Source organism: Aethalodelphis obliquidens, unplaced genomic scaffold (genome assembly GCF_003676395.1).
Source record: "Aethalodelphis obliquidens isolate GAN/ISIS:26980383/991018 unplaced genomic scaffold, ASM367639v1 scaffold31, whole genome shotgun sequence".
NCBI lineage: Eukaryota > Metazoa > Chordata > Mammalia > Artiodactyla > Delphinidae > Aethalodelphis > Aethalodelphis obliquidens.
The window spans coordinates 11198042-11223369 of record NW_020837975.1 but is presented as its reverse complement, the minus strand read 5'-3'; the positions used below and the strand labels follow the sequence as shown (position 1 = coordinate 11223369).

The 25328-nt window shown below is 57.1% G+C and overlaps 2 protein-coding genes across 3 annotated transcripts; both read left to right on the top strand.

Annotated features, from left to right (window-relative positions):
- The first annotated feature begins 4521 nt into the window (after positions 1 to 4521).
- KCNK16 (potassium two pore domain channel subfamily K member 16) lies at positions 4522 to 10946 on the top strand. Its single transcript, XM_027126800.1, has 5 exons — positions 4522 to 4778; positions 8088 to 8202; positions 9223 to 9389; positions 10211 to 10376; positions 10688 to 10946. The coding sequence occupies exons 1-5, from the start codon at positions 4566 to 4568 to the stop codon at positions 10903 to 10905; spliced, it is 879 nt and encodes a 292-aa protein (XP_026982601.1). The 5' UTR covers positions 4522 to 4565; the 3' UTR covers positions 10906 to 10946.
- Positions 10947 to 12729: 1783 nt separating this feature from the next.
- On the top strand, positions 12730 to 24633 carry KCNK17 (potassium two pore domain channel subfamily K member 17). Of its 2 annotated transcripts, XM_027127149.1 has the most exons (5): positions 12730 to 13006; positions 15912 to 16026; positions 18583 to 18743; positions 19213 to 19387; positions 23913 to 24633. In XM_027127149.1, the coding sequence occupies exons 1-5, from the start codon at positions 12734 to 12736 to the stop codon at positions 24218 to 24220; spliced, it is 1032 nt and encodes a 343-aa protein (XP_026982950.1). In that variant the 5' UTR covers positions 12730 to 12733; the 3' UTR covers positions 24221 to 24633. The 2 variants fall into 2 exon arrangements, 1 of the variants encoding a protein (XP_026982950.1); XR_003437175.1 differs by lacking the exons at positions 12730 to 13006; positions 18583 to 18743; positions 19213 to 19387; positions 23913 to 24633 and adding an exon at positions 13701 to 15665 and having other exon boundaries at positions 15912 to 16030.
- The last annotated feature ends 695 nt before the right edge of the window (positions 24634 to 25328 follow it).

Genomic DNA, 25328 nt, shown 5'->3' with positions numbered 1-25328 from the left:
TGCCCACGTGGGGAGGTGTCGGGCGCGGAGGTGCAACGTCTGATGAGCAGCAGAGGTCCCTGCAGGCCTGCGGGTTCCCTCCTAAACCTACCCAAGCCAGGCCACAGCCAGGCAGGGGAGTAGCCAAAGCAGGTGGCAGCACACAGAGGGCAGCGACTAGCGTGTACTGAACGAGTGAAGGGAGGGAGGGGCGGGGGCTCGCTCTGGGGCGCGGAGGGCTCTGAGGACCTCTCGAGCTGACCTCCCATCAAGTCCACCACTATGGCTCCATTCTTTAGCTCTGTGGCCCCCTTAAGCCAGAAGAGCTCCTGGGAAAGACTGTCTTAAACTCCAGTCAGGTAATGCCCTGCTGGAAGGGAAGCAGCAGCGGCAGGGGACAGGTGGGAGGAGGCCCTCGACAGGGGGTCCATAGAGGAGTGGAGGGCTTGGCCCACAGTCACCCTGGCACCCCTTCCTGCCCAGGCCCTCAGGGAGGGAGGGCTCCACGCCGGCTGTGCCAGCCCCCCTACCCTACCTGTCACAGACAGCCCTCCCCCGCTGCACTCGCCCCTCTCTCCCTCCCTTTCCTTCCACCTGACAACAGCCACCACCTACCTGTGGACCATGTCCAGACCCAGCGAGGATACTCGGGCTAAAGAGGTTGCTAAGACGTAGAGAATGGACGTGAGGACACGGGGAGGGGGAAGGGTAAGCTGGGACGAATTGAGAGAGTGGCATGGACATATATACACTACCAAACGTAAAATAGATAGCTAGTGGGAAGCAGCCACATAGCACAGGGAGATCAGCTCAGTGCTTTGTGACCACCTAGAGGCGTGGGATAGGGAGGGTGGGAGGGAGACGCAAGAGGGAGGGGACATGGGGATATATGTATATGTATATGTATAGCTGATTCACTTTGTTATACAGCAGAAACTAACACAACATTGTAAAGCAATTATACTCCAATAAAGATGTTTAAAAATAAATAAATAAAGAGGTTATTAAGACCTGCCCAAGTCCTCCAGACAGCAGCTGATAGCTTTCCATACAGTAAAGAGAGAACTCTTCACATATGGAACTTCTCCAGGGCAATAAAATGGGACCTGATTGTCACACGGCCTGGCAGGTATAAGTACAACCCTAGCTTAGAGCCAGGACGTAGCGAGTTTGCAGTGACGAGATGACGGCCAGCTCTCTCTCCCAGTCTCTCCAAAACACGAGGAGGAAACAGTCAAGGGGGAGATTTGTGACTCCAGACGCTTCCTTCTGCCCCAAGACAAGCCCGCTTCCCAGTGTGGTGCTGTCTGGGAAAGCTCTGGGTTCAACGAAGGCCTTCCGGAAGATGGTTCTAGACCCCCAGGTGGCTTCAGGGACCCAGAACCAGCAGGACTACAGAGAAGGCGCCCGCAATCCCCAGACAGGGCCCCACCTAAACCGCAGGAGGATGAGGTGCTGCAGGGACACCTGGGCCTGCCTTCCACACACTTACAGCGTCGGGATGTTCCTATAACATGCAGCCTCCACGTCGCCGCTTGCACCTCCACCCACTGTGTGTGTGTTGTGTTTTGGCCTTAGAGCAGATGAGGACCCCCGTGTCCTCACTACCACTCCCTTGATCATTCATACACTTGAAAATAGTAACATTCTCCCCCTTGCTTTCGTTTCCTACGAGACTTCTCTCCCTCCCCGCCCGCCCCCCATCTCTCATTACACAAACCATGGTTGCTTGCCCTGGACATAACGCCCGTGGTGTCTGCCTCTGCACCGTCCCTTCCAAGTGACACCTGTACGTGTGACGCCGCCACCCCTGGCTGGGGCCCATCAGCTGAGGGTCGTGCATGACCCAAGGACGGCCAGACACCTGTGAAGTGGCTCACATGCAAAGGTGCTCTTGGACCCCCAGCCTTTGAGAGGATTTGAACCAAGCAATACCAAAAGAGAGAAGCATGGGGCAACGGGAGCTGGTGCCGACCGGATGCCGGGGTCAGCCTGGAGCGGAACTCAGCAGAGGGAGGGAATCACTGCTGGGACAGGATGAGGGGAGGGGGCACCCCGAGGGGGTGGGCAGGGCACGTTAATGGGGGAGAGTTCGGAGTGAGGTCATGGCCCAGTTCTTCCAGAACCCTGGCTGCTCCCGGCTTCCTACCACGAATTATTTCAATTACTTGAGATAACCAGAGTGTGTTCCTATTCCTTCCAACTCAAATAAGCCTTGAACAATTAAAAGAAAAGAAAACTTATGTAACCATTGGGAAGTAACACTGGCTTAAACAAATAGGACTTATGTGTCAAACTTTCTTAAATCTCAAGGGACTTCCCTGGTGGTGCAGTGGTTAAGACTCTGCACTCCCAATGCAGGGGGCCTGGGTTTGATCCCTGGGCAGGACACTAGAACCCACACACTGCAACTAAGAGTTTGCATGCCGCAACTAAGGAGCCCGCCTGCCACAACTAAGATCCAGCACAAATAAGTAAATAAAATATTCTTTTAAAAAAAGACTTTTTAAAATCTTGAGGTAGGCGAGGAAACCAGCGGAGCGTCTTTGCGACGCTCTTGACCTTCCCTCAAGGACACGAGGTGGCTGAACAGGTGCCGTCATCTGTGCACTCAGGGCAGATGGGCAGAAGGTGGGGCCGGCTGCAGCCAAACCCTTGGTCTGGATGGAACACCTTTGCCCCGCACCTCCGCAGCTGCCTCTGCCCACATCTAATTGGCCAGAACTGGCTCACAGGTGGCCCCAGCTGCAAGGGAGCTTGGAAAGTGGCTGCAAGGGGCGGTCCATCCCCTGGCCCCCTCCCCATTTCTGGGCTCCTCTCCTCTGCTTTAACGTGAGTTTGCTTCCAATGGCCTGGCCGCACCTGGGGCTCCTCAGTAGGCTATCCACCGGCTCCTGGAGCTGTTTTGCCTGTAGGTGCAGAGCCAGGGACGCCTGGATGACTGCCTGGGCCGGGAATATGAAAGCGCAGCCTCCCTGCCTGCAGGGAACCAACGGGGTGTGCTTCACCGGCCAGGGCTCCCCGGGAACCAGGAGGAGGCCAGGACTACGGTGCCTTGTTTGGCTTCACTTGCCCCACACCCCTATGCACCTTCACTGACTCCACTGCCCGTACACAAAGCCCCCTCTCAGGGCTGTTCCTGAGACAGCGAGGAGCGGGACTGTCATGATGGGTGAGACCAGTCATGCTCCACTGCCTGGGGCTGACGTGTACAAACGTGGGATTCTGTTAGCCGGGAAGGAGGGAAAGGCTATCAGGCTGGCAACTCACGGTGTCTGCCGGCGCAGCGCATTACAGGAAACACCAGAAAACACAAGCGGAGAACTGGCAACCCTCACACGCTGCTGGTGGGGATATAAAATGGTACAGCCACTTTGGAAAACAGTCTGGTGGTTCCTCAAAAAGTTAAACGTAGAGTGGCCATGTCACCCAGCAATTCCACTCTTAAGTACATACAGGGGAAAAATGAAAACATACAGCCCCGCAAAAAAAAAAAAAAAAAAAAACTTGTACACGAACATTCATAGCAGTATTATTCATAGGAGCCAAATATCTATCACCTGATAAATGGATATGTGAAATGTTGGTCCATCTGTGCAATGAAATATTATTCAGCCATAAAGAATGAAGTACTGACACTTGCTACACTATGCATGAACTTTAAAAACATTATGCTAATTGAAGAAGCCAGACACCAAAGGTCACGTATTGTATGATTGAATCTATATGAAATGTCCAGACTAGGGAAATCCAGAGACAGCAAGTTAAAGGTTGCCAGAGGTCAAGGGGGCAGGATGGGCAAATACAGGTGACAGGTAAAGGGTACAAGGTTTCTCTCTGAGGTGATAAAAATGTTCCAACATTGATTGTGGAGATGGTTGCAGGACTCTGAATATACTTGAACTCCCAAGCTAACCCGCTAAAGGTTTCAAGCAAGGAAACTTTTCAGCAAAAGCTCTAAAGCAACTGCAACCAATTGATTAGGAGCATCGACCCTCAGACTGTTCCTGATCCGTCACTTGTATGTTCGCTTTGCCCCAATTTGCTACCCAGTTCCCTCATCCCCAGGCTCCCCCAGTAGGCGGGTCCATCCTTCTAGCTCCACTTCATAGGCAAGGCAACTGAGTACAAGGTTTATTCACACTCATTCTGATGTCTCCCCAGCACCTAAGCTTGGGGGCTTGAAGCTATCATGGGTAAGAAGCTGGGGGCTGCCAAGGGGCCCTGGGCAGAGTGAAGGGGAGCATCTGGTTTGGCCCCAAAGCGCCCATCCAACTTGGAGGCAGAAGGTGAGACACGATGGCCTCAGGAGGACCATTAGGTCTCTGAGGGGGTCCCTGCCCCTGACTTGCTGCTCTCCATGGAAAAAAAAAAAAAAAGGCTGGGCGGGGGGTGGCAGGACTGTTTGCACTCACGGTACTTAGTGCAGCCAAGCTGAGCCGCACTGTTCAAACAGACTCCCCAGCCTCTGGACACCTGTGCCGAGGAGGGCGAGGCAGGCAGGAGGCTGGGCACAGGTCCCCGGGCGCTTCCCGCCTCCGAACCCACAGCCAGCCCCACGGCCCTGGCAGAGTCCTGGGCACGCCATGCCCCGCACCAGGCTCTGCGGCTGCTGGGGCGGCCAGGTGCTGCCCCTGCTGCTGGCCTATGTCTGCTACCTGCTGCTTGGCGCCACCATCTTCCAGCTGCTGGAGAAACAGGCGGAGGCTCAGTCCAGGGACCAGTTTCAGTTTGAGAAGCTGCGCTTCTTGGAGAACTACACCTGCCTGGACCAGCAGGCCGTGGAGCAGTTTGTGCAGGTGAAGGGAAGATGCTGGTGTGGGCCGGTGGGCAGAAGAGGGGTCTCGTTTCAGGTCCAGAGCCATCACTTATGGCTGAGGCCCTATTTGGAAGCAGAGTGTGGTGGGAACAGAGAGCCAGATGAGACCTAGTGCCGGATTCTGGCCCTAGGTCTACAACCGGATTGCTGTGTGACACTGGGCAAGTCACTTAACCTCTCTGATCCTCTTCTAGGAGAGAAGAATAACCTTATATGCTGCAGACATTTGACAGCTGATTAAAAGTGCTTTCTAAGCTGCCACTTGCTGCATAAATGTGAAACGTGTGTCAGTGCTATCAACGCTGCACACATTTCTGCCCCATACACTCCTACAGCTTCCCCTTCCCCGACTCCGGGGCTGCTGCACCCTCTGCCCTCTCCCCAGATCACACCCCTGTGCTGACCACACTTGAGTTGGAGACACAGATAAAGGTCAGGAGCAGCCAGGCTTGATGAGCAGCAACTGGGGTGACTGAGCTACGGTGCCCCCCGGGCCTCTCTCTGGTGGCAGAGCGGGTCACCCCTGCTCGGGCCCCTCTGTACAAAGTCTGGGGCCCCAGCACCCTCTCTCCCAGAAACCAGGCAAAACCAGGGTGTTGTGAGGGGAAGGTGAATGCACTGGAGACCGGGGGTTGAGTGTTCCCACCTGCTGCAAAGGAACTAGCCAGCTGCGGAATCATCACAATAGCTGTCACGTATTGAGTGTTCACGACGTGCCCAAAACAGCAGGGAGCAGGGTCATCACGTTGGGGTCAGACCAGTCCTGATCCATCACCTGGGGCCCAGTGTTTTACATGTGTTTCCTCATAATTATAGTACCTATCTCTACCACTGTCTCCAGTTTGCAGGTGGGAACTGGGGAACAGAGAGGTCGAGTACGTTGGCCAAAGCTACATAGTTAGTGGTAAAGGCAGAATTCGCACCCAAGCCTGGCTGCTCTTCAACACAAAAATTAGCATAAGTGCAGGGGGCAGGATACCACCTAGAGCAGCAGTTCTCAAAGTGTGGTCCCAGGTGTGGACCACCTGGGAACTGGTTACAAATGCCACCAGTCACTCCCCACCGCAGACCTACTGAATCAGGAACTCAGGGGTGGGGGCAACAGGCTGTGTGTTAACAAGCCCTTCAGGTCACACTGATGCCCCCTGAAGATGGAGAACAGCTGGCCTAGGAGACGAGAAGTGGGTTGGCCTAGGAGATGAGAGAACGCTCCGGAGCTGTGAGAGGCCTGTCCAGGCGCTTTCTCCCAGGAAATGAGGCTTCCGGCCTCTGGCTGCACTTCCTTGCTCCCCAGCAGCACAGGGCTGGGACCACAGCACCCCTATCGGGGCTGGGAAGGATTCAGGAGCCTCCCAAGACCCAGGGGGTAAAAGGCAGAGGCCCTGGAGGCCCTGGACCCACCTCCACACTCAGCCCCAGGTTAGAGGCGAAACCCAGGAGCCAGAGAGCGGCGGAAGGATTCATAGCTGGGGCCTAATTAGAGACACAGGCTGGACTGCAGCCCCGAGGGAGGCGCCACAGATTAACACCCCCCAGGCCTCCCCAGAGGTCCTCAGCCCCCTTGGGAGGGACCCTCACTTGCCAGGGTATGTCTAGCTGAGAGGCAGAAGAACGCTAGGCTAAGATTCCCTAGGGGAATTCCCTGTCGGTCCAGTGGTTAGGACATGCACTTCCACTTCAGCGAGCATGGGTTCCATCCTGGACCAGGGAACCAACTGAGATCCAAAAAAAGGAAAAAACAGAAAGATTCCCAAAGAACACAGATTACAGTTGCCCCTCGGTATCTGCACGGGACTGCTTCCTGGAGCCCCGTGGACTCAAGTACCTGACAGCCAGCCCGCTGTATCCACGGATGTGAACCTCACAGGTGTGGACCCCATGGATATGGAGGGTCAGCTGTACTGTTCAGATGACAAGGAAAAAAGCTATAAACAGTAGTAACAACAGTATTGAAGACCGACACCATGAGGAAAGAAGGCCTTGCCCAAGGTCCCGGGACTCGCGTCTGCCTTTCTAACCACGCGCGGATTCTTAGAGAAGAACGGATGGTCCACGTTGGGCGCCCCACGCCCAGTGCCCTCGCCGACATCACAGCCCCTCCTGGGCAGGATGGAGACCCTCAGGCTGGAGTATGGGACAGCTGGGTCTAGGGCAAGTGCTTCTCCCACGTGCGAGGGTCTCTGGGGAACGGGTGTGTTCTGGAATGTTCAGTCCTGGCCTCTCTGGGTGTGTGGGAAAGAGGGGAGGCCAAAGTTCACATGGGAAGAGGCCAGTTCTGCCAAATTGACGAGAAGCAGACAGCCTGTGTCAGGACACCCAGACTGGCCTGGCCCTCAGGGGCCATCCCAGCCCGGCAGAGCACACTCACCCAGCCAGCGGGGAAACGGTTCCCACAGGAACTGGAGGCTAGAGCTTTCCCTCCCCCACTGCCTCCTTCCTGCCTTTAGGGATCTACCAGGTGGTGAGGCTGCACTGCTGCCCTGGGACAATTCACAGCGACAGGGGAGGAGGATGGAGAGCAGATGGGCGAGGGAGTCCTGCCCACCTCCGAGAGGGCTGGGCCCGGGGACAGAGGGGCTCAGGCTTGAGCCTGTGGGGTTCTGTTTCCGTAAACAGCAGCGTGCACACACATGCAACATACGGCACCCATGCACACGCCACATGTATACAACACACCATACATGTACACCACCAACACACACACACCCCCAGAGGACCTTTGCCCTGGCCTCTGATGGAATTTCTCGGGCAGGCCTGGGCTGGGACTCACTAGGGGGCAGCAAAGAGCAAGGCTGCCAGCTCACCTGGAAGCTCAGAGAGCGCCAGGTTCTCTGTCCCGAATCATCCAGCCCCATGGGAGGGCAGCCCCATGGCTTCCCCGTGGTCCTGAACCTCAAGTTCCCAAGTAAGCCCTTCCAGGGCTTACCTGAAATTTTCCCATTGTTCTGACCACCCATGGAGTCTCACCCTCTTGGCTGTAGGTGGCATCTCCCACCTGCACCCCAGTCCGTAAGCGCCCTCCGCCTCCTTAGGCCCCTTCCCTTCCACCAGCCACACTGACAGCGCATCTCACTCGGCCCTGGCCAGTGGAGCAGGCAGTGAATTTGGACCTCAATGACCTTGGGCAAGTCAGCCACTCTGAGCCTTAGTTTCCTCTTACGTGAAATGGGAATGTGAGTAAGAATATCACCAGGTGAGACAACACGGAAGCACCCTGCAGAGAGCCTGGCCACCAGCCAGTGCCGTGAGCTCCCCTCGTCCTCCCACCCCATGCCAACCCCCCCAACAGGTCATCATGGAAGCCTGGGTGAAGGGCGTGAACCCCAAAGGCAACTCCACCAACCCCAGCAACTGGGACTTCGGGAGCAGTTTCTTCTTTGCGGGCACGGTCGTCACCACCATAGGTAAAGGGTCAGGGTGGAGAAGGGCACCCCCAATGCCCCTGCTGAAGTTTGGGCTCCCCAAAAGCAGGTGCTGAGACTAGGATGTGGTTTATCTAGGAGACGATTCCGGGAAGCAGGACAAGTGGGAAATTGAGACAGGAAAAGGCAACGAAGTTTGCAGTAATGAGCAGGGGACTGGTTAGGGCGACTGGGTTCACCAGTGCTGGAGACCCTCTGAGAAGCTAAGGAGAGCCCTGCCAGAGGAGAGGAAGCAGGCATATTCATCTACCAACTCCTGCCCCTGCTGGCTGAGGGCTGATCCCGGATGTATTAATTTTCTGGTATTTTGGACCTGCCCAAAGGTCTCTCAGGTAGAGAGAAGCAGGGACTTGGGGTAGGGAGTCCTCTGCGTGTACTGTCCACCCAGCTGCAGGTGCTATCTCGGTGTTCCAAGGGGACAGGGCATATGGTCAAGCATCTGCTCTACCCCCTCAGCCAGAAAACCCACACCACCTCCCACAAGGAAACCCCAGACCCCACTAACCCCGGTCGCCACATCCATTCAATTAAGTCCAGTTCCACACACCTTCCTTGAACTCAAGTGACATTCAAAGAAGATAGAGTGGAGGTAGGAGAGTATGAACTTGGATCAGACCCAAGCTTGGCTCTCAAGGAGCTTCTGAACCAATAAAGAAGGATAAGATAAGCCAAAAACAAGAGCACAGGGCAAAGTAGAATATAGATAGGAATGACACAAAGCACTGTGGGAGATCACACCTAGTAGAGAGGAAGAGAGTGGCAGTCAGGAGGGCTTCCTAGAGGCAGTGTTTTTGGAGATGGACCTTCAAAGACAAGCAGGATTCTTACAAATAGAGATCATTCTAGAAGAGGTTGAGAGGGTGTTCACGGGAGCAGAGGGGTTTCCCCTCACCACGCCCCGACCCCCAGTGGTGGTGGGAAACCAACCTCTGCCAGAGTCTGTCGGGGAGGCAGTTCTGAACTCTTCTTTCCCCATATTTGCACACCCTCCTCCCACTGCAGGATACGGGAACCTGGCGCCCAGCACGGAGGCAGGCCAGGTCTTCTGTGTCTTCTACGCTCTGGTGGGCATCCCGCTTAACGTGCTCTTCCTCAACCACCTGGGCACAGGGCTGCATGCCCACCTGACCACACTGGAGAGGTGGGAGGACCAGCCCAGGCGCTCCCAGGTAGGGCCCCTCCCTCCCCACAGCCCCGCTGGGACAGAGTCTGTTGCAGGTGGAGTCCTCCAGAAGCTGACACTGAGACAAGAGTTTGGCTAGCATGGTATTAGGAGTCAACACCTATGGAAGAAAAGGACTGGGCAGAAGGAGAAATTAAATTGTGTTGCAGGCTGGACAAAGCCTTGGTCCACCCCTCGAGGAGCTCGGCAGGTGCCGGCCGCCCCAGCTGTCCCGCAGTGGGCGCTGACGTGGCCAGGACTCTGCCCTGGGCTCAGTCAGGCCCTGGGAAGGTGTGCCCTTGGGCCAGGCTGAAATACACCCTGAGGGAGCTGCCGGCTGGAGGACACCTGCCAGTGGCTTGGCAAGGTTTTCTTTGAAGGGGGATCTATCTGGGCGGCACAGAACTCCAAAAGCAAACTCCACGCCACCCTGAACACCACCAGTGCCCACCTGTTATCGGCCCCTTGCAAAGCTAGGCACGCTAAGAAAGCAGGGGTGCAGAGGAATCTGGGACAGTTCAATGCCCATCCTCCGTCCCAGATCTGAGTTCCCTGGGGGCCTGTACATGTGGACCCCACACCTGAAGGAGTCTCCAACTTGACCCACCAACACAATCCCTCTGACCAAATCTTTCCCTGGCCTGGGCAAGGTAACACACACACAGATACAACCCCCATCCCAGAGGTCTGCAGGGCAGGACGGGGCAGGGACCTGGCTACGGTCCAGCCCACTTCCTAATTTGCCCCAGAACCCCATCCCCCCACCCCCCACAATTTACAATCCTGGGTCTTCCAAGTGGACTCAGAGACAGACTCCTCCCCTTCCAGCTACTGCAGACCCTCGGCCTGGCCTTGTTCCTGGCCCTGGGGACGCTGCTCGTTCTCATCTTCCCGCCCATGGTCTTCAGCCACGTGGAGGGCTGGAGCTTCAGCGAGGGCTTCTACTTCGCCTTCATCACCCTCAGCACCATCGGCTTCGGGGACTACGTCGTCGGTGAGAAAGAGGCATCCCAGATCTCGGGGTGGGGCCCGCTGGGATTCAGGGGATGGGGAGATGTCCGCAGGGGGTAATTACTGAGGACCAGAGAGCCCCTGGGTATTCAGGGGAGACAAATACTTTGTGAGGCTGCTGTGAATTCTCACAACATCCTCAGAAATTGCTGGTCTAGGACCCATCACCCTTTCCCCCAGGGACCTCCACTGCCGATCCTTGTTATTGGGAGGCTGGTGGGAGCCCTTATGGAACCTGGGGGGTGGCTGTGCCCTCGGACCTCTAGCATTTATCATGTCCCCCTTCCCGGCCAGGCACGGACCCCAGCAAGCATTACATCTCTGTGTACCGGAGCCTGGCAGCCATCTGGATCCTCCTGGGCCTGGCGTGGCTGGCACTGGTCCTCCCACTGGGCCCCCTGCTTCTGCACAGGTGCTCCCAGCTCTGGCTGCTCAGCAGAGGCCTCAAGGAAAGGGGAGCCCCCGAGACTAACGGGCTCCCTAGACCTCAGAAGATTCCCATCTCTGCATGAGGCCCCCCAGTGGCCACAGAAGCCCCCCCCCCCAGCATCCCGTCACCCCACATGCCCCCTTCTTGCCACACCTCCTCCTCTGCCAACCCACTCCCTTCCCAGCCAGAGCTGGTCTCGGGGGCTCTCCGGACAGAGAAAGGAGACAGGAGCATCCAAGAAAGTAGCAGAAAGGAGAGGTAGAGACAGGATGGGAGACAGATGCGTGTGGCGCAGGACGTGCACAGGGGTCCCAGAGCCCCTCCCTCCAAAGTGACGCGAGAAAGTTGAATCTAGACATGGATCATTGTGGCCAAATCTCCATCGCCCTCCCTGCGTCCCCCGCCCAGGAGACCTCGTTCAGGACAGCAGACACGGGGCAACTTTGTTTGGGCCTCATTTGATACATGCACAGCGTGCTGTCAGGCCCCCACTGTGTGTCAGGCACTGGGCCAGGCTCTGGGGCCCTCCAGATGGAAGGACTAGACAAGCAGAGAGGCAACCCTGACCCAGTGGCCAAAACCCCACGATGCGGGGCAGACCTGGGTATGACGAGCGCCCATGGGACCAGCTGGCAGGGTGGGTCGAGGACGGGAGAGGGCCAGGCGGGGACTTGGGAGCCATCTTCATGCAAATAGGACGTCTGCCCTCGGGAAGCTGCCCGCCGGAGGGGTAGGCAAGCTGCCTCGAGGCCTGCCAGTCCCCCTTGCCTACAGGTCTAGAGCTGTCCGTGAACAAGGCTTGGGCACGCTTGGGTGTCCCGCCCACTTTCCTGGGCAAGGCCTCCATTGAACCCCTCAGGGCACCCCTTGACCTCATCACCCCTTCTGGGCTCTTAAGAGCCTTTCCAAACACTCCCTGGGAACACACCAGCCCGCTGATCCCAGGAGATTTCCAGGAAATGACCTGCGCGGAGGCCCAGCATCCCTTGGGAATACGCTGTGCAGCCTCGTCTCCCTCCTGCCAGACTGTGACATCTCTGGCCAGGAGGAAAGGAGACATTTACACCAGTCCGTCTCAAGGCCCAACGTCACCAAGGACTGCAAACCTCTCTCAGCAAGACAGACCCATAAGTGGCTGGGGACCTCTGGACAGGACTGAGGCAAGGCTGTGAAGCAGAGGAGGCTCGGATGGGACACCTAGGGAAGGATCTACAGCAGCAAGAGACCCGGGTTCCACCCAGGACTTCCTAAGACAGAGGAGAGGCCTGAGAAACTGAGGACCCCCAGGACTCGTCACATACCCTGGACCCTTCCTCCATCCTGGGTGGAGGAGGGAGTGAGGGGGCCTCTTCAGAAGCAGGGAATGGACAAGCCCACTGGTCAAGGCCCCTCTTGCCTCCCAAGTTCATGGGCAGGTGGTGATTGGCTGGAGCCCCTCATCTTCGGGCACATAAAGGAAAGGATGGTGATGGGAGAGACCCAGAGAGGACCCGACAGGCAGCAAGTCCGTGGCAATAGTCCCAGTGCCCCAGGACAATAAACTTCGTTCGCACTTTCTCTTCACCCTGCGTGCGGTCTGCAAGAGTCCCTCCCACTGTTCGCTATAGGACGCTGGGAGGCTCTGGGCCCCTTCTCTCCCAGCGCCGGCGGTCACCCAGCAGCCCTCCCCTTCTCCCAGAGCTAGGCCTGCCTGGGGGTGGGCACTCCACACACATTCGAGGCGGGGCCAGATGCCCACAGCTGGGCCTCTTTTTGTCCCTGGGATTGGATCCCGGTGGGGGTGGGGCAGGGCTGTCCCATTCCCCAGCACGCCTCCTCTGCTGAGAAAACTGGGCACAGGCAGGCGTTGGCTAGAGAACGGACCAGCCCAGTTCCTTCCTAGCCCTTCCTTTCCGCTTCAGTCCTGGTCCATGGCTCCTGGCTCCGGCCTCCCTGCCTTTCCCGCTGAGTGCAGGCGGAGAGCACGGGAGGCGCCCGAGGGCAGGGTCTGGGGCTGCGCGATGCCGAGCACATGGCTCCTGCTGCTTGCCTACCTGACTTACCTGGCACTGGGCACCGGCGTGTTCTGGCTGCTGGAGAGCCCCGCGGCGCACGATTCCAGCGAGAGATTCCAGCGCGACAAGTGGGCGCTGCTGCGGAACTTCACCTGTCTGGATGGCCCGGCGCTGGACTCGCTGATCCGGGTCAGGGGCGAGCGGGGCGGCCCGGGCGCGTGGTGGGGCGTAGTGGGGTGGCTGGCGCAGCGGAGCGCGGGGTGCACAGGCATGCGGCGAGAGGGCACGCACCGGCTCGGGTCAGGGCAAAGCCGGGAGCACTTCTCCAAAAGAAAGTGGAGGGCACAGACGCGGGGACGAACGGAGGCGCGCGTTGCCGAGTAGGGACCCCAGAACTGGGCTGGACCCCGATGGAAAGAGCCCAGCTCCGGCGAGAGCAATGCGCAGCGCGGCGCCATGAGTCCCCGGTTCGGGGCGAGAGGGCGTGACCCTCCCTGTCCAGAGAGTTGCGTGGCGCACACACCCGAATCTGGGGACGAGGACGACAAGGGGCGCGCTAACGGGGTCCAGAGCTGGCTGGCGGGGCCGACCGGGTACGGGCGGCGTAGGGACAGAGCGCGCTGGCCGGCTTGGGAGGTGGCAGGAGGGGTCGACCTGGGACCGCGCGGCGCTCTGTCGATGTCGGACCGCGGGCCAAGGGCGAAAGGGCACCCTTGGCCCCTTCCACCGGAGACCCAGGTGCAAATTTGAGAATTGGGGGCAAGGACGGCAGAGAGCGCTGGGCGGAGGCCTGGAGGGGCTGAAGAGGGCGGTGGGTGGGAGGATGCAGAGGTCACGGAGGACAGAGACTGCTGAGGGGGTGGGGGAGACCCATCGGGGCCTGGGGAGGAGGGCAGGCAGGCGAGGGTTCTTCCGGGCAGGGCCTCACAGATGGACGGAGGTCTCCTTCAACTCTGGGCAGGCGACGAGGGACCCGGCGCTGCTTGGATTTGGCGGAAGCATCAACGTCCTGGACCGTGGCTTGGTCAGTGGGTGCAGACAGTTGCGCCCCTAGACCACCATCCCCACCCTGCAGTCCCCGTGCCTCCTCTGGCGAGGAGGGCAAGGCCTGTGTGCCAGAGTCACCAGCCCAAAGCTAGTCCCCAGAAGGTAGCAGGGAAGTGTGCCGGGTGGGAAGGGACCGGAGCAGTGGATTGGAGGTAGAGTCCTGAGCCCTTGAGACTGGGCCACTGTGGCTGGGCCTGGAGCTGGACAGGGAAAGGACTATCTCTGTTAAGAATCTGATGTGACACCTCCACCCCCTACATCTCAACTTCTACAAATACAGCCCGACTGCCTAGTCCTGGGGGCTGTGTGACACGCCGCTTGAAAAGGTGGTGAACTTCAATTACCAGCAGCCTGGGCCCAAGGAACGTGACAATGATGGCAACGGGAATGATAGTAAATGCTTCTGTGTAGCACTTACTGTGTGTCAGGCACTGTTCCTACTGTATTAACTTGCTTCATCCCCACCTACCTCACAGGTAGGTGCCATTATTATCATCCCCATTTTAGAGATGGATAAGATGAGGCTCAGAGAGGTTAAATAAAAATGCACAGGTTCATAGCCAGTGCACTGGAGTTGTCAACCATGAGCACCGGCTCAGTACAGATCTGTGCATGTGGGTGTTTCCCAAGGATCCCTGGGGGGCTCTCATCTCTTCCTCTCCACGCCCTCCTGCTCCACCCCCACTTCTCCTCCTTCCTCAACCCCCTGTGGATTCAACCATCCCCAAGAATAGGGATGTGGTATCTCCAACCCAGATCAACCCCCTGAGTGCAGACATGTAAGCGCAACTTCCCGTGGCCCTCAAACTCCCACAGGGTCAAGAGCAAGCGGTTCTCCTCCTCCCAGCCCTGTTCCTCCACCTGTTCTAAATCTCTGTCCTTGGCCTCACCTCCACACACCTTCACAGAGTTCTTAGATGCTTCTCTCACTACCCACACCAAATAAGGCCAGAGCCCTGGGCTTCTGAATATCTTCTCTCTGTGCCTCCCGGGCCACTCTGTGCCAGGATGCAGCCCAGGCCCTCTCCATCACTCACCCCCGCAGGACTCTCTCCCCTTCCCATCTGCCAGCATCTTCTATGCTGCCAGTTGCCACAGAGCACACGTACCTGAGCTTGCCTCCCCTTTGCTCGGTGACCTTGGGAGATGCCTGCCACTCCATCCCTGGCATGGCAGAGTCAAGCATGGCCTGGCTGCCAACTACCTTGCAGTCTCCCTATTCTACACCCCAGACCCAGTCCTCCCTCCCAGCCTTTGCTCCTGCGGCCCCATTTACCTAAACGTCCTTCCACCAGGAACAGTCCTATCCGACCCTCAAGGAAGGCCCAACTAAAACATCACCCCCTCCATGAAGCCTTCTGCCTCTACTGCCATCAGAATGCACACTTTCCCTATCTGTATTCCAACAGCATTATATTTGCAGTAATGACGATGATAGCAACTGCTAACCTTTCCCATGTTCCACGTTCCAGACTGTTCTAAGTCTTTACACCTAATACCTCATTTAACCCTCAACGACTCGATGAAGTGGGTGCGATTAGTACTCCCATTTTACAGAGAAGGGGACTGAGGAGCAGAGAAGTTGGATATCTTACCCGCGATCACGCAGCTGCACTGCCTGTGTGCCTAGAGCTGCATGGACTGCGCTGTATCAAAGCTAGTTAAGTTTTTGGCTCTGTCCTGCTGAAGACTGAGGTCATGTCTCCTTTATCTTCAGCTCCCCTAATACACCACATGTACCAGGGCTTGTTGCAAGAACAGGAGTGAGCAGGGGAGAGAACAAATGGAGTTCTTCCAGCCAGTGAGATATCCTGGGCTGACCTGGGTTCTGGGGTGAAGAGAGGGGAAGGAGCTATCCCCATGGTCCCTGCCCGTGGGGAGCCCCTGGTTGGAGGGAAAGAGCCTCCTAGCCCCAGACAGGCTGGGATCATTGTCACGAGTATGTGTGTGTGTGTGTGTGTGTGTGTGTGTGTGTGTGTGTGTGTGTTTGGGTGCAGGGGCCCCATCGCCCCACAGAGCCTGGTGGTCACTACAGCCTCTCCCCCAGGGCGTCATCCAAGCCTACCAAAATGGGGACATCGTCCTCGACAACACCACCAGCATGGGGCGCTGGGAGTTTGTGGGCTCCTTCTTCTTCTCCGTGTCCACCATCACCACCATCGGTAAGAGCAGGATGGGGCCAGGGAGGGGGCGCTGGGGAGGGCGGCCTCCCCTGAGGGACAGGGCACCAGTTACTTTCGGAGGGGTTACTAGGGCCTCCTGGCTCTGAGCGTAAACAGACGCAGCAGCGTGGGCGCCGCCTGGGAGCAGAACCTTGGGCTCACTGAAGATGTGCTGAATCGGCTTCTGCATTGCACCCAGGTCCCCAGGAGGTTTGTGAAATGCTGCTCTGGGGACTTCTGCCTCACACAGCCTTTCAGGCAGCTGAGGGCCCCCCGGGTAGCAATAAAGATGCTGCTGGGCACAGTAAGTGTCCTGGTCTGCTCGGCCAAGCCCACCCAGCACTCAGCCTGGGTTAGGGGGTGGTGAGGGCAGAGGGGAGGTAAGGGAAGGTTGGGGAGGAAGGAGGGGCAGAAATCCAAAAAGAGCCTTTTGACCCCCTGTTCGCAGCCTTGGGGAAGGTGGCCCTTCCCACCTCTCCACAGCTCACTAAGGCACCCCCTCACCCCATCACCATCCTCTCCAACGCCTTTCCTCCCTCACACACCTGGACCCCTGGGCTAGACCTCCCTCCCCCATCTCTAGGCCTGTCCTCAGGAGAGCAGAGGTGGAACTTGTCCTGGGTGGGTGCCTGGGGACTGTTGTTTGGGGAAGAAGAGTGGCCTAGATCCCTCCGGCTCTGACACCCAGGAAATAACTCCAGAGGGGCTGCCTCATCACCCTGCCTGGGCACTCTGCCTGGGCGCCCAGCCCGAGCGCCTGCATGACACCAGACTCACCACCAGGTGGCGGGCGGACACCACTGGTGGCTACCACCTCCAGCCAGCTCCACTCCCCAGGAAACTCGCAGTCACTCTCCTCCCCAGAGTGGAGCCAGGCAGACGCACCCAGAGGACTCTCCCTGTGGCTTTAAATAATACTTCTTGGAAGCAGATCTCAGGCTGCCCGGGGACTTGGGCAGTCCTCCACCTTGAAGCAAGCATGCTTGGGAGGCCCCTCGACTCCATGGGCCCTGCGCCCCGGAAGGCTGGGGCAGGATGGTGTCTATTCACCCTTACACCCCCGGGTCTAGTACAAGGCCCGGCATACAGTGGGTGCTCAACTAATGCTGACATAACGAATTCCAAATATACCCACTCTACCACCATTTATTGAGCTCCAGAGCAGGAGGGGATGTTGATGCAGTCACTGTAGGCCATGTCTCCCAGATGTGCGGGGGTTTCTCATCTCTGAACCCCACACCTCCTACACTCTCTACCCTGGGCCCATGACCGGCCCGCCTAATTCAGAATTTCGCAGCCTCTCTCTTCCCAACTCTACCATTCCTGATGTGGACTTTGTCCCCGTCTCTTCTCTCCACTCAGTGCCGCCCTAAAGCTGTCTGGGCCGGCTCTGAGCGGGGAGGAGGGCCGGGGAAGGGGTCTCCACCCTACCCCACACGCCTGGTCTGCGTACCAGGCACCGTAGGAGCACTTTTATACTCGAGATCTCATTTTGTCCATATGGTCCAACCTCCAAGGATAAGGCTTCTTCTCACGGATGAGGACGCTGAGGCAAAGAAGTTGCACAACTTCCTCAGGATCATGTAGCTAGTAAGCCACAGGGTTGGAGTTCAAAACCCAGCTGGGGGCCACCCTTGCCCTTTCCAACAGCACCTACCCTTAGGGTGGGAATTCTAAACGGCAGGAAAAAAGAGACAGCCATTCAGAGGTGGACAATAGGGAAGTTCATGATTCTGATTCCAACCACACACACACATGCACACGGAGAAAATGCAGAGAAAGGAGGGGGAGCAGGGAGATGGGAGACCGGGTACATGTGGGACAGTTCACGACAGAAGGAAGGGGTCCTGAGAGGCGCAGCAGCGGGCTGCCTCCTTGGCACCCCTGTTACCCTAGGACCAGCACCCTGGGAGGGCTGTACTTTCCAAGCCCTAGAATGAAACAGGGTCTGACCGGCACACAGATACTTCTGGGCCAGCAGGATGGGCCTGAGCCCTGAAATCATTTATCATCTATAAAACCCATCACCAACTTGCTCTTTTATTCACTCAGCTACCCATCCATTCATTCAACAAAAAGACTGAGTACCTAGTATGGTCCAGATAGTTCTAGGTGCTGGAGATACAATGATGAGCAAAGCTGGTGAGTCCCTGCTGCCCATGGGGGGCTGATATCCCATTGTGAGGGAACTCATGAGAAACTAACACCTATCCTGAAGGAAGTGGCTGGAGGCTCTGCAGGCTCCCACACCCCTCTCCCACATCCCTCTGCCCACCCAGGGAGGGAGGAAACGAAGTGAGGACAGAAGGGATTCTCACACTTCGTGGTGTGTACCCATGCGCACAGCACCCCCTAGAGATTCGGTTTTCCAATCCGTCAATCTGGGCATAATCTGCATTGGGAAGGGTGGCTGAGGCTGGACTGAGGGAGCAAGTACAGCGCCCTGCATGGGAAGGGAAGGCCATGGCACATACCAGCTGCCATGTCCGTAGCGGGTCAGGAACGGGGGCCCCTGAAGATGGAAAGGCCTCCTGAAGTGTCTCCCTCTGGCCTCAGGCTATGGCAACCTGAGCCCCCGCACGATGGGCGCCCGCCTCTTCTGCATCTTCTTTGCTCTCGTGGGGATTCCGCTCAACCTCGTGGTGCTCAACCGACTGGGGCATCTCATGCAGCAGGGGGTGCACAGCTGCGCCCGCATGCTGGGGGTCACCTGGAAGGTGAGGGGGCTGCAGGAACGGGGGCGAAGGACGGGTCACTTCTAGAATGGGGGGCTGTGGTGGGAATCGGGGCCGTGGATGGCCAGGTTGTCACTACCCGGAGGGAGAGTCTCTGGTAGAAAATGATGGCCGTGGTGGGTAAAAGGGTTCACTGGTGGGAACAAGGGATCCTTCTGGGAACCGGGGTTACTGGTGGGAGTGTGGTGGGGTTGGGGTCACTGCCCAGAACGGGGGTCTTCAGTGATAAAGGGACATCAGTGGGGAGACACAGTGGGACCTGGAGCTAGCCAAGGCCTTGTCCAGGAGCCTGGAGAACTCACACCAGGGGCAGAGGCACCAAAGGCGGCCCCCTTCCTACGAGGGTAGCGCTCACCCTGCCGTCGGCTCGGTGCGCCCCCAGGCTGTCTGCCCCCGGCCCCGTGCACTGAGCAGAGGCCTCATGGGGGCTGGGCGCTACGTGCACCCTCAGGACCCGGCCAAGGCCCGGTGGCTGGTGGGCTCCAGCGCCCTCCTGTCCGGCCTCCTGCTTTTCCTGCTGCTGCCCCCGCTTCTCTTCTCCCACGTGGAGGGCTGGAGCTACGTGGAGGGCTTCTACTTCTCCTTCGTCACCCTCAGCACCGTGGGCTTCGGCGACTACGTGATTGGTGAGAACCCCCAGCGGGAGGCGGGAGGGGCGCCCTCCACACATCAGCCCATCGTCCGTGTCCCCGGGCACCTGCTGCGTGCCAGGCCCTGTAAGGGTTTGGGGCCCAAAGTCCAGAGGACACGGGCTTTGGCAGGTTCAGCTTGCCTTTGTGGTGTGATAGGGCTAAGGTCACCCAGCTAAAAAGTGACAAGTGGAGTTTGAACCCTGCGCCTCATGCTGTAAGCCACACTTCTGGCCATCCTGAAAAGCCTGAGAATTCCCCAGGCTCACCTATTATTCTTAAGCTCATCAGATAAAGGGCGGCCCTGAGTTCTCTCCCCCGTCCATCGTTGTCCCAGGGTCTCTCCTCCCCACGTCACCCCGCCCCACAAAATGCCCCTGGGTTCAGGGCCGCGAAGCCCACATCACAGCCCAGGGGGTCTGGCGGGAGAGTCTGGGAGAATCAGAAAATCCCAGCCTCCCCTAACCCCCAAACAATTGGTCTCCAAACTTGGTCAGTAAGAAAGGGCTGTGTGGCCCATAGGGTCCAAGGTGGGGTTTAATCAGCGGTCGTCACGCATCGTGGTCAAGTCAAGGGCCCCCGGAAGCGACTGTCCTTGTATTAAAAAGCTGTGGCAGTTGCCCAGCAGGTGGCAACAGAGGGACATTCTGCGGGGCGCAGGGGTGGCTGGACCCCCAGCCCAGCCCCATCCCCCTTTACTCCCCCCGCAAAAGGGTCACCAAGTGAGCAGTGGCCATGGCCTCAAAGGGCTGTGTGCCCTCCTTCAGGTCTCTGGCCCTAAAGTGAGTTGGAGGCGCTGCCCTTCTGCTCTCCTGCAGAAGCAATGTGAACCCAGCCTGGAATATTGAAATGAGGTCCCACCAAAGTAACAAACAGCTAGAGCCCATTAAGCAGCCAAGAGCGATGACTGTCACCACATTTACTGAGGAGAAGGACGAAGCTCACAGAGGCCAAGACGTTTGCCTGAGGTTTTGCACAGCTAGTGGGGTATGACTTCTGACCTGACTCCAAAACTCTTAGCCCTTTCCAGACGGCCTCACATATCCCCTGTCTGGGCCTCAGTGTTCCTGTCTATAAAATGAGGGGCCGGTCTAGGTGATGGCTAAGACTCCTCAGTGCTTTCTCGCCTGTGTGCAAAATCCCCTTCCCTAAACCTCTCCTTCCCCAGGAAGCAAGGTCTGGTGTCAGGGGCGTCATGCTGCCCCTTCCTGATATCCTCTGTCTTGGAAGGGAGGCCGTTGCTCTGGAAGAGAAGCTTTGGGACAGTTTCCTCCAAGTGCGTCATGCTATCACTCCTACCCTCAGAGAGGAGAGATGTATCTGAGGAGAGCTGAGCCCACCGTCCCCACATCTGCCCACCTCAGAGCTCAGAGAATGAGTTTTGGGTATGCCCTCTCCTCTCTGTTCCCACTGCCGTTTCCCTAGTCTAGGCAGGGCTGTTGCACATGGCTGGTTGTACAGGTTGGGCACTGCACAACCCTAATGGAGTTAGTCACCTGCCCAGCTCCTCTGAAAACCTTCAGTGCTTTCCTGCAACAGCTGGCCCCCTCCACTGACTGCCCCTCACCTTACCCCAGGGCTCAAAGGATGAAACTCAGGATGTGTCCCCAGTGATAGTCCTAAACCCACAAGTCCTTGTTCTCTGAGGGTGCCCATGCAAGGAGGGGGGAGGAGAAGAGGGAATGGGACCCCCAACTGCAATCTCTTTGTGCCCATGGATTACTAGGGCTTCTAAAGTTTGGTCCTAGATGGGAATAGCTGACAGCAGGCTCCCCTAGAAGCTTACCTGGAGGAACCTGTATGGGGTTACTGAGGACACACTCTGTGAGTATGTCCAGAGGCCCCACAGCCCCCTGAGGGAAGGCAGGGCAGGGGGAGGAGGGGGCAGGCCTCTCTAGACATGGGCAACCTGGAAATGTGAAGCAAGGCCTCTGCCACCACCGGGGGGGTGGGGGGATGGGGCGGCAGAGACATCCACACAGCTGCAGCAGTGAGGAGGGCCTGGCAGGGCAGGGAAGCTGGTGTATTAGGCGCAGGGCCCCCAGAGTCCCCTTCAACCAAAAGCTCTGACTGAGAAGGCCTGGTATGAACCTACGAGGGCCCTTTAAGTCCAGAGGGACTGCCGGGCAGCCCACTCCCACCGAGTGGCAACAGGCAGAACTGTCCCCTTCACCACATCTCCAGAGATGTGCTACTCACACTTTTCCCTCTGCACCCATCTCAGTGTCTCGTGACAAGTGACCACACGTACCCTCACTTGCCCTCTGTAGATCACACAGCCCTGGGTTGAGGCTGTTATGGCCGGGCTGGTCAGAAGAGTATTTCATGGTCACCCACGTCCAGCGTAGAAGCGGAGAGCTCAGAGTGGAGAGGGAAGCAGGGCCCGGTCACATAGAGGGCCTCACAGGCCGAGTCACGGATTTTGGACTCTGTCCTAAGACTAAAGGAAGGCACTTATGGTTTTCAGGCGACATGATAATACTTGTCATTTTTAAAGGTCATAAGAGTCAAGGGGGGACAAGGACAGAAGCTGGAACAGTCCATGGGTGCCGTGCTCATCATGCTCTGTGTGAATGGCAACCGTTTAGGGTTGTGCAGTGCCCAACCTGTCCAACCAGCCCCCGACTGCCTCATCTACAGACCCAGAGAGGGGAAGGAAGTTGATTAAGGTCATAGAGCAGGCAAGCCAAGGACAGGTCTAGGATAGACTCCCAAGCCAGGGGTCCTCATACACATATGTTCTAAGATCTTCCATAGCTCAGCGGGGACAACCCACCCTCACTTCTTCCCCATGTCTCTCAGCCTTCCTCGTCCTCCAGGGATAGGATGAAACCCCTTTCTCGGATGGGAGTGCTGAGGTCCACCACCTGGACTCTGTGTGTCCACTGTCCTGTGTCAGCAGCCACAGGGTGTGTTGTCTTCCCAGTCGCTCCTCTTGGCCCCAGTGCCGTGGCCGGGACAGCCCCCAGGTCCCAGCCGCCTGCTTCTCCCTAGCTCACAGCCTCCGCTTCCCCCAAATACATTTGCAATTCCGTTGAGCGCCTTGCCAGCTGCCAGGTCTCCTGCCACTTATGATTTCGGCTAAAAAAACAATGAAATAAGAGGGGAGAAGAACACCTCCTCCCCTCCGTTGCCAGAAGCAAGTCGAGCTGACGGGCAGAGAGCTGGCTCACGGCTGATCTCATTTGGGACCGCCAGCGGAACGGTGGCCCTGTAACCCAATCAGCCTAATCCAATCCCAGCTTCCGCCAGGCAGTGACGTCGGCCCGGGGCTGTGGGCTCATCCCCGAGCTGGGGCCCAGGAGAGGGGCTCGGGCTGGGGAAGACAGGGAAAAGAGGTTGTGTTGGGGCCAGCAGGACAGGGTAGGGGGTGGACAGAGGGGTGGGCGGTACAGAGAGTTGAGACAGAAGACGATGTCAAAGAAATAAGAGGCCAGATCTCTGCCCTTTGAACAATCCTGATCTGATAAGATAGACCCTCCAGCGCAGAGGGAAGAGCTAAGTGATGGAGTAGGCTCTTGACACAGCTTATCTAAGCCTCCATCCGTCCCCTCCCTCACTCATTCCTTATCCAGTCCTGACTGTGCTGGGGCACAGTGTGGGGATCCAAAGGCGAGGAAAGCAACCGCCTGACTATAGGTCTTACATGCCAGGCACCATCCTGAGCACTTTATGACGTGAACCCATATGATGGTCGCGACAGTCCTAGAAGGTGGACGCTCTTGTTGTCTCCATTTTATAGATGAGGAAGCTGAGGCCCAGAGAGGGTAAGTAACATACAGACTGCGGGAGACAGGGGCCCAGTCTAGTCTCTGGGGAGTAAAGTCTGAGCTGAGATCTGAAGGGTGAGGAAATGAAGAGCGTTCTGAGCTGAGAGGACAGCAAGTACAAAGGCCCAGGGGCAGGAAAGAGGATGGATGGAGAAATGGGGGAAAGACCAGAATGACTAGAGCACAGCACTCAAGGGGGAGAGGCAGGCAAAGCGGGGCTGGAGAAGCAGCTGGAGGGCATTGGGATGAGGATGTAGGATGAGAATGTTCTTCCTAAAGCTCCTGGAAAGCTCCCTTCCTTCAGACATGAGAAAACCAAACACAAAAACAGGCCAACCACAGAGCAGGCATTAGAATCTCTTGGAGGGTTTGTCAAAACACAGATTGCTGGGCCCACCCCCAGAGTTTGTGATTCAGTAGGTCTGGAGTGGAATCCAGTCATTCACATTTTTCACAAACTCTCAGGGGATGCTGATGCTACTGGTCCAGGGACCCCACTTTGAGGACCACTGGGACAGAGCACAGAGCCCTTCAGAAAGACAAAGAAGAATTTTAGCTTCTAAACCCTAGGAGTTAATCCAGGGGGGCTTCCTAGAATCCAAGGGAGGTGACCACAAGACCAGCAATCCCAACCCGGTCTGGACTTCCCACATTCTACTCAGACACATCAAGCCATGTATGTCTGTTTCTGTTTTGGGAGCGTGGCCCTGACTTTCCCAGGTCTCTGTCCTCTGACCTTGCTTCTCCCCCAGGGATGAACCCCTCCCGGAATTACCCTCTGTGGTACAAGAACACAGTGTCTCTGTGGATCCTCTTTGGGATGGCGTGGCTGGCCTTGATCATCAAACTGATCCTCTCCCTGCTGGAGGCTCCACGAGGATCGTATCCCTGCTACTGCCACAGCTCTGAGGGGAACTTCAAGCCCCGAAGCTGGAGACAGAGCCTGGATGGAGAGGCAGAGCCCCACTCCCCACAGCCAGGCTGCTCTCTGGAGGGACCTGTAATCATGAATTGCCCAGAACCCTCTGTTCAAGTCTCACACTGTGGAAAGGACAGCTAGCTATATTCTATTTGTTCCACCTTCTTCTTCAGCAGCAAGATCCCTGATTTTAAGCTTGGCATAAGACCACCCAGACTAAAGTCTACATTTTTTGGTCTTCCCTTAAAGCTAGGTGCAGCTATATGATTAAATGTTGCCCAACAGGCTACACAGAGAAGTATTCTGTGTGACTTATTATGGATGTGACTTCCAGTGTGTGTGGGATGCTCCTCTTTACCACGTCCTTCTTCTAGCTGGCTGCAATGCTGATACGGTGGCTGGAGCTCTGGCAGCTATGTTGCACCATGAGGTAGAGGCCATGTTTGAGATTGGCGACACAATAAGATAGAAAGAGCCTGGATTCCTGACGTTTGCAGAGCCACCATAACAAACCTAGACTGAATACCACCAGACTTCATTTATGTAAGAGAGAAATAAATGTTGATCTTATTTAAAACGCTATTAATTGGGTTTTTCTGTCACTCATAACCAAATCTAATTCCAGTTCCAGATGACACACGCACCAGAGACAAAGGCAGCTTCTGAGACTGGAGTATACATAAAGAGAAATCACTCCCTCCCCAGGTGAGTTTGCCCAGGACTGGTGGAGGGAACGGATTGAGGGCCGCACTGCAGGCCCCCACAACCCCAGAGACCTTCCAGGTAAACTCACTAAAGATTTGCTGATAACTGTCAAGGTTGATACAGCCAGCAGGCAGCTGGTCCCAGTTTGGCTGCTAAATTCTTGCTCTATCACTCACTCATACCACAGAAAAGCCCAGGACAGGCCAGTGGGCTCCTCCTGCCTCAGCATGCTACACTGCATTTGAAGACTCCAGCCACAGTCTGCAAAGCCAGGTAGGATTTGCAGAGGTCACTTCTGTTTGCAGAGCATCTCACCCTAAGCATTTCTGTCTCTCACTCAGGGTTGCCACTGAAGCAGCACACAGCTGTGTGGTCCCCACCTCACCCGGGAACCCAAGCCCAGCCAGGAGCCCCCGGCAGCACCAACCAGCACCTACAGATCACCTGGGGCAGTTGGGTTCTTGGCCTCAGTGGGTATCTGCAACTCTGCTCCCCTCTACCATCCTATAGGTAGCATCACAGGGACCTGGGGTGTGGGGCTCCA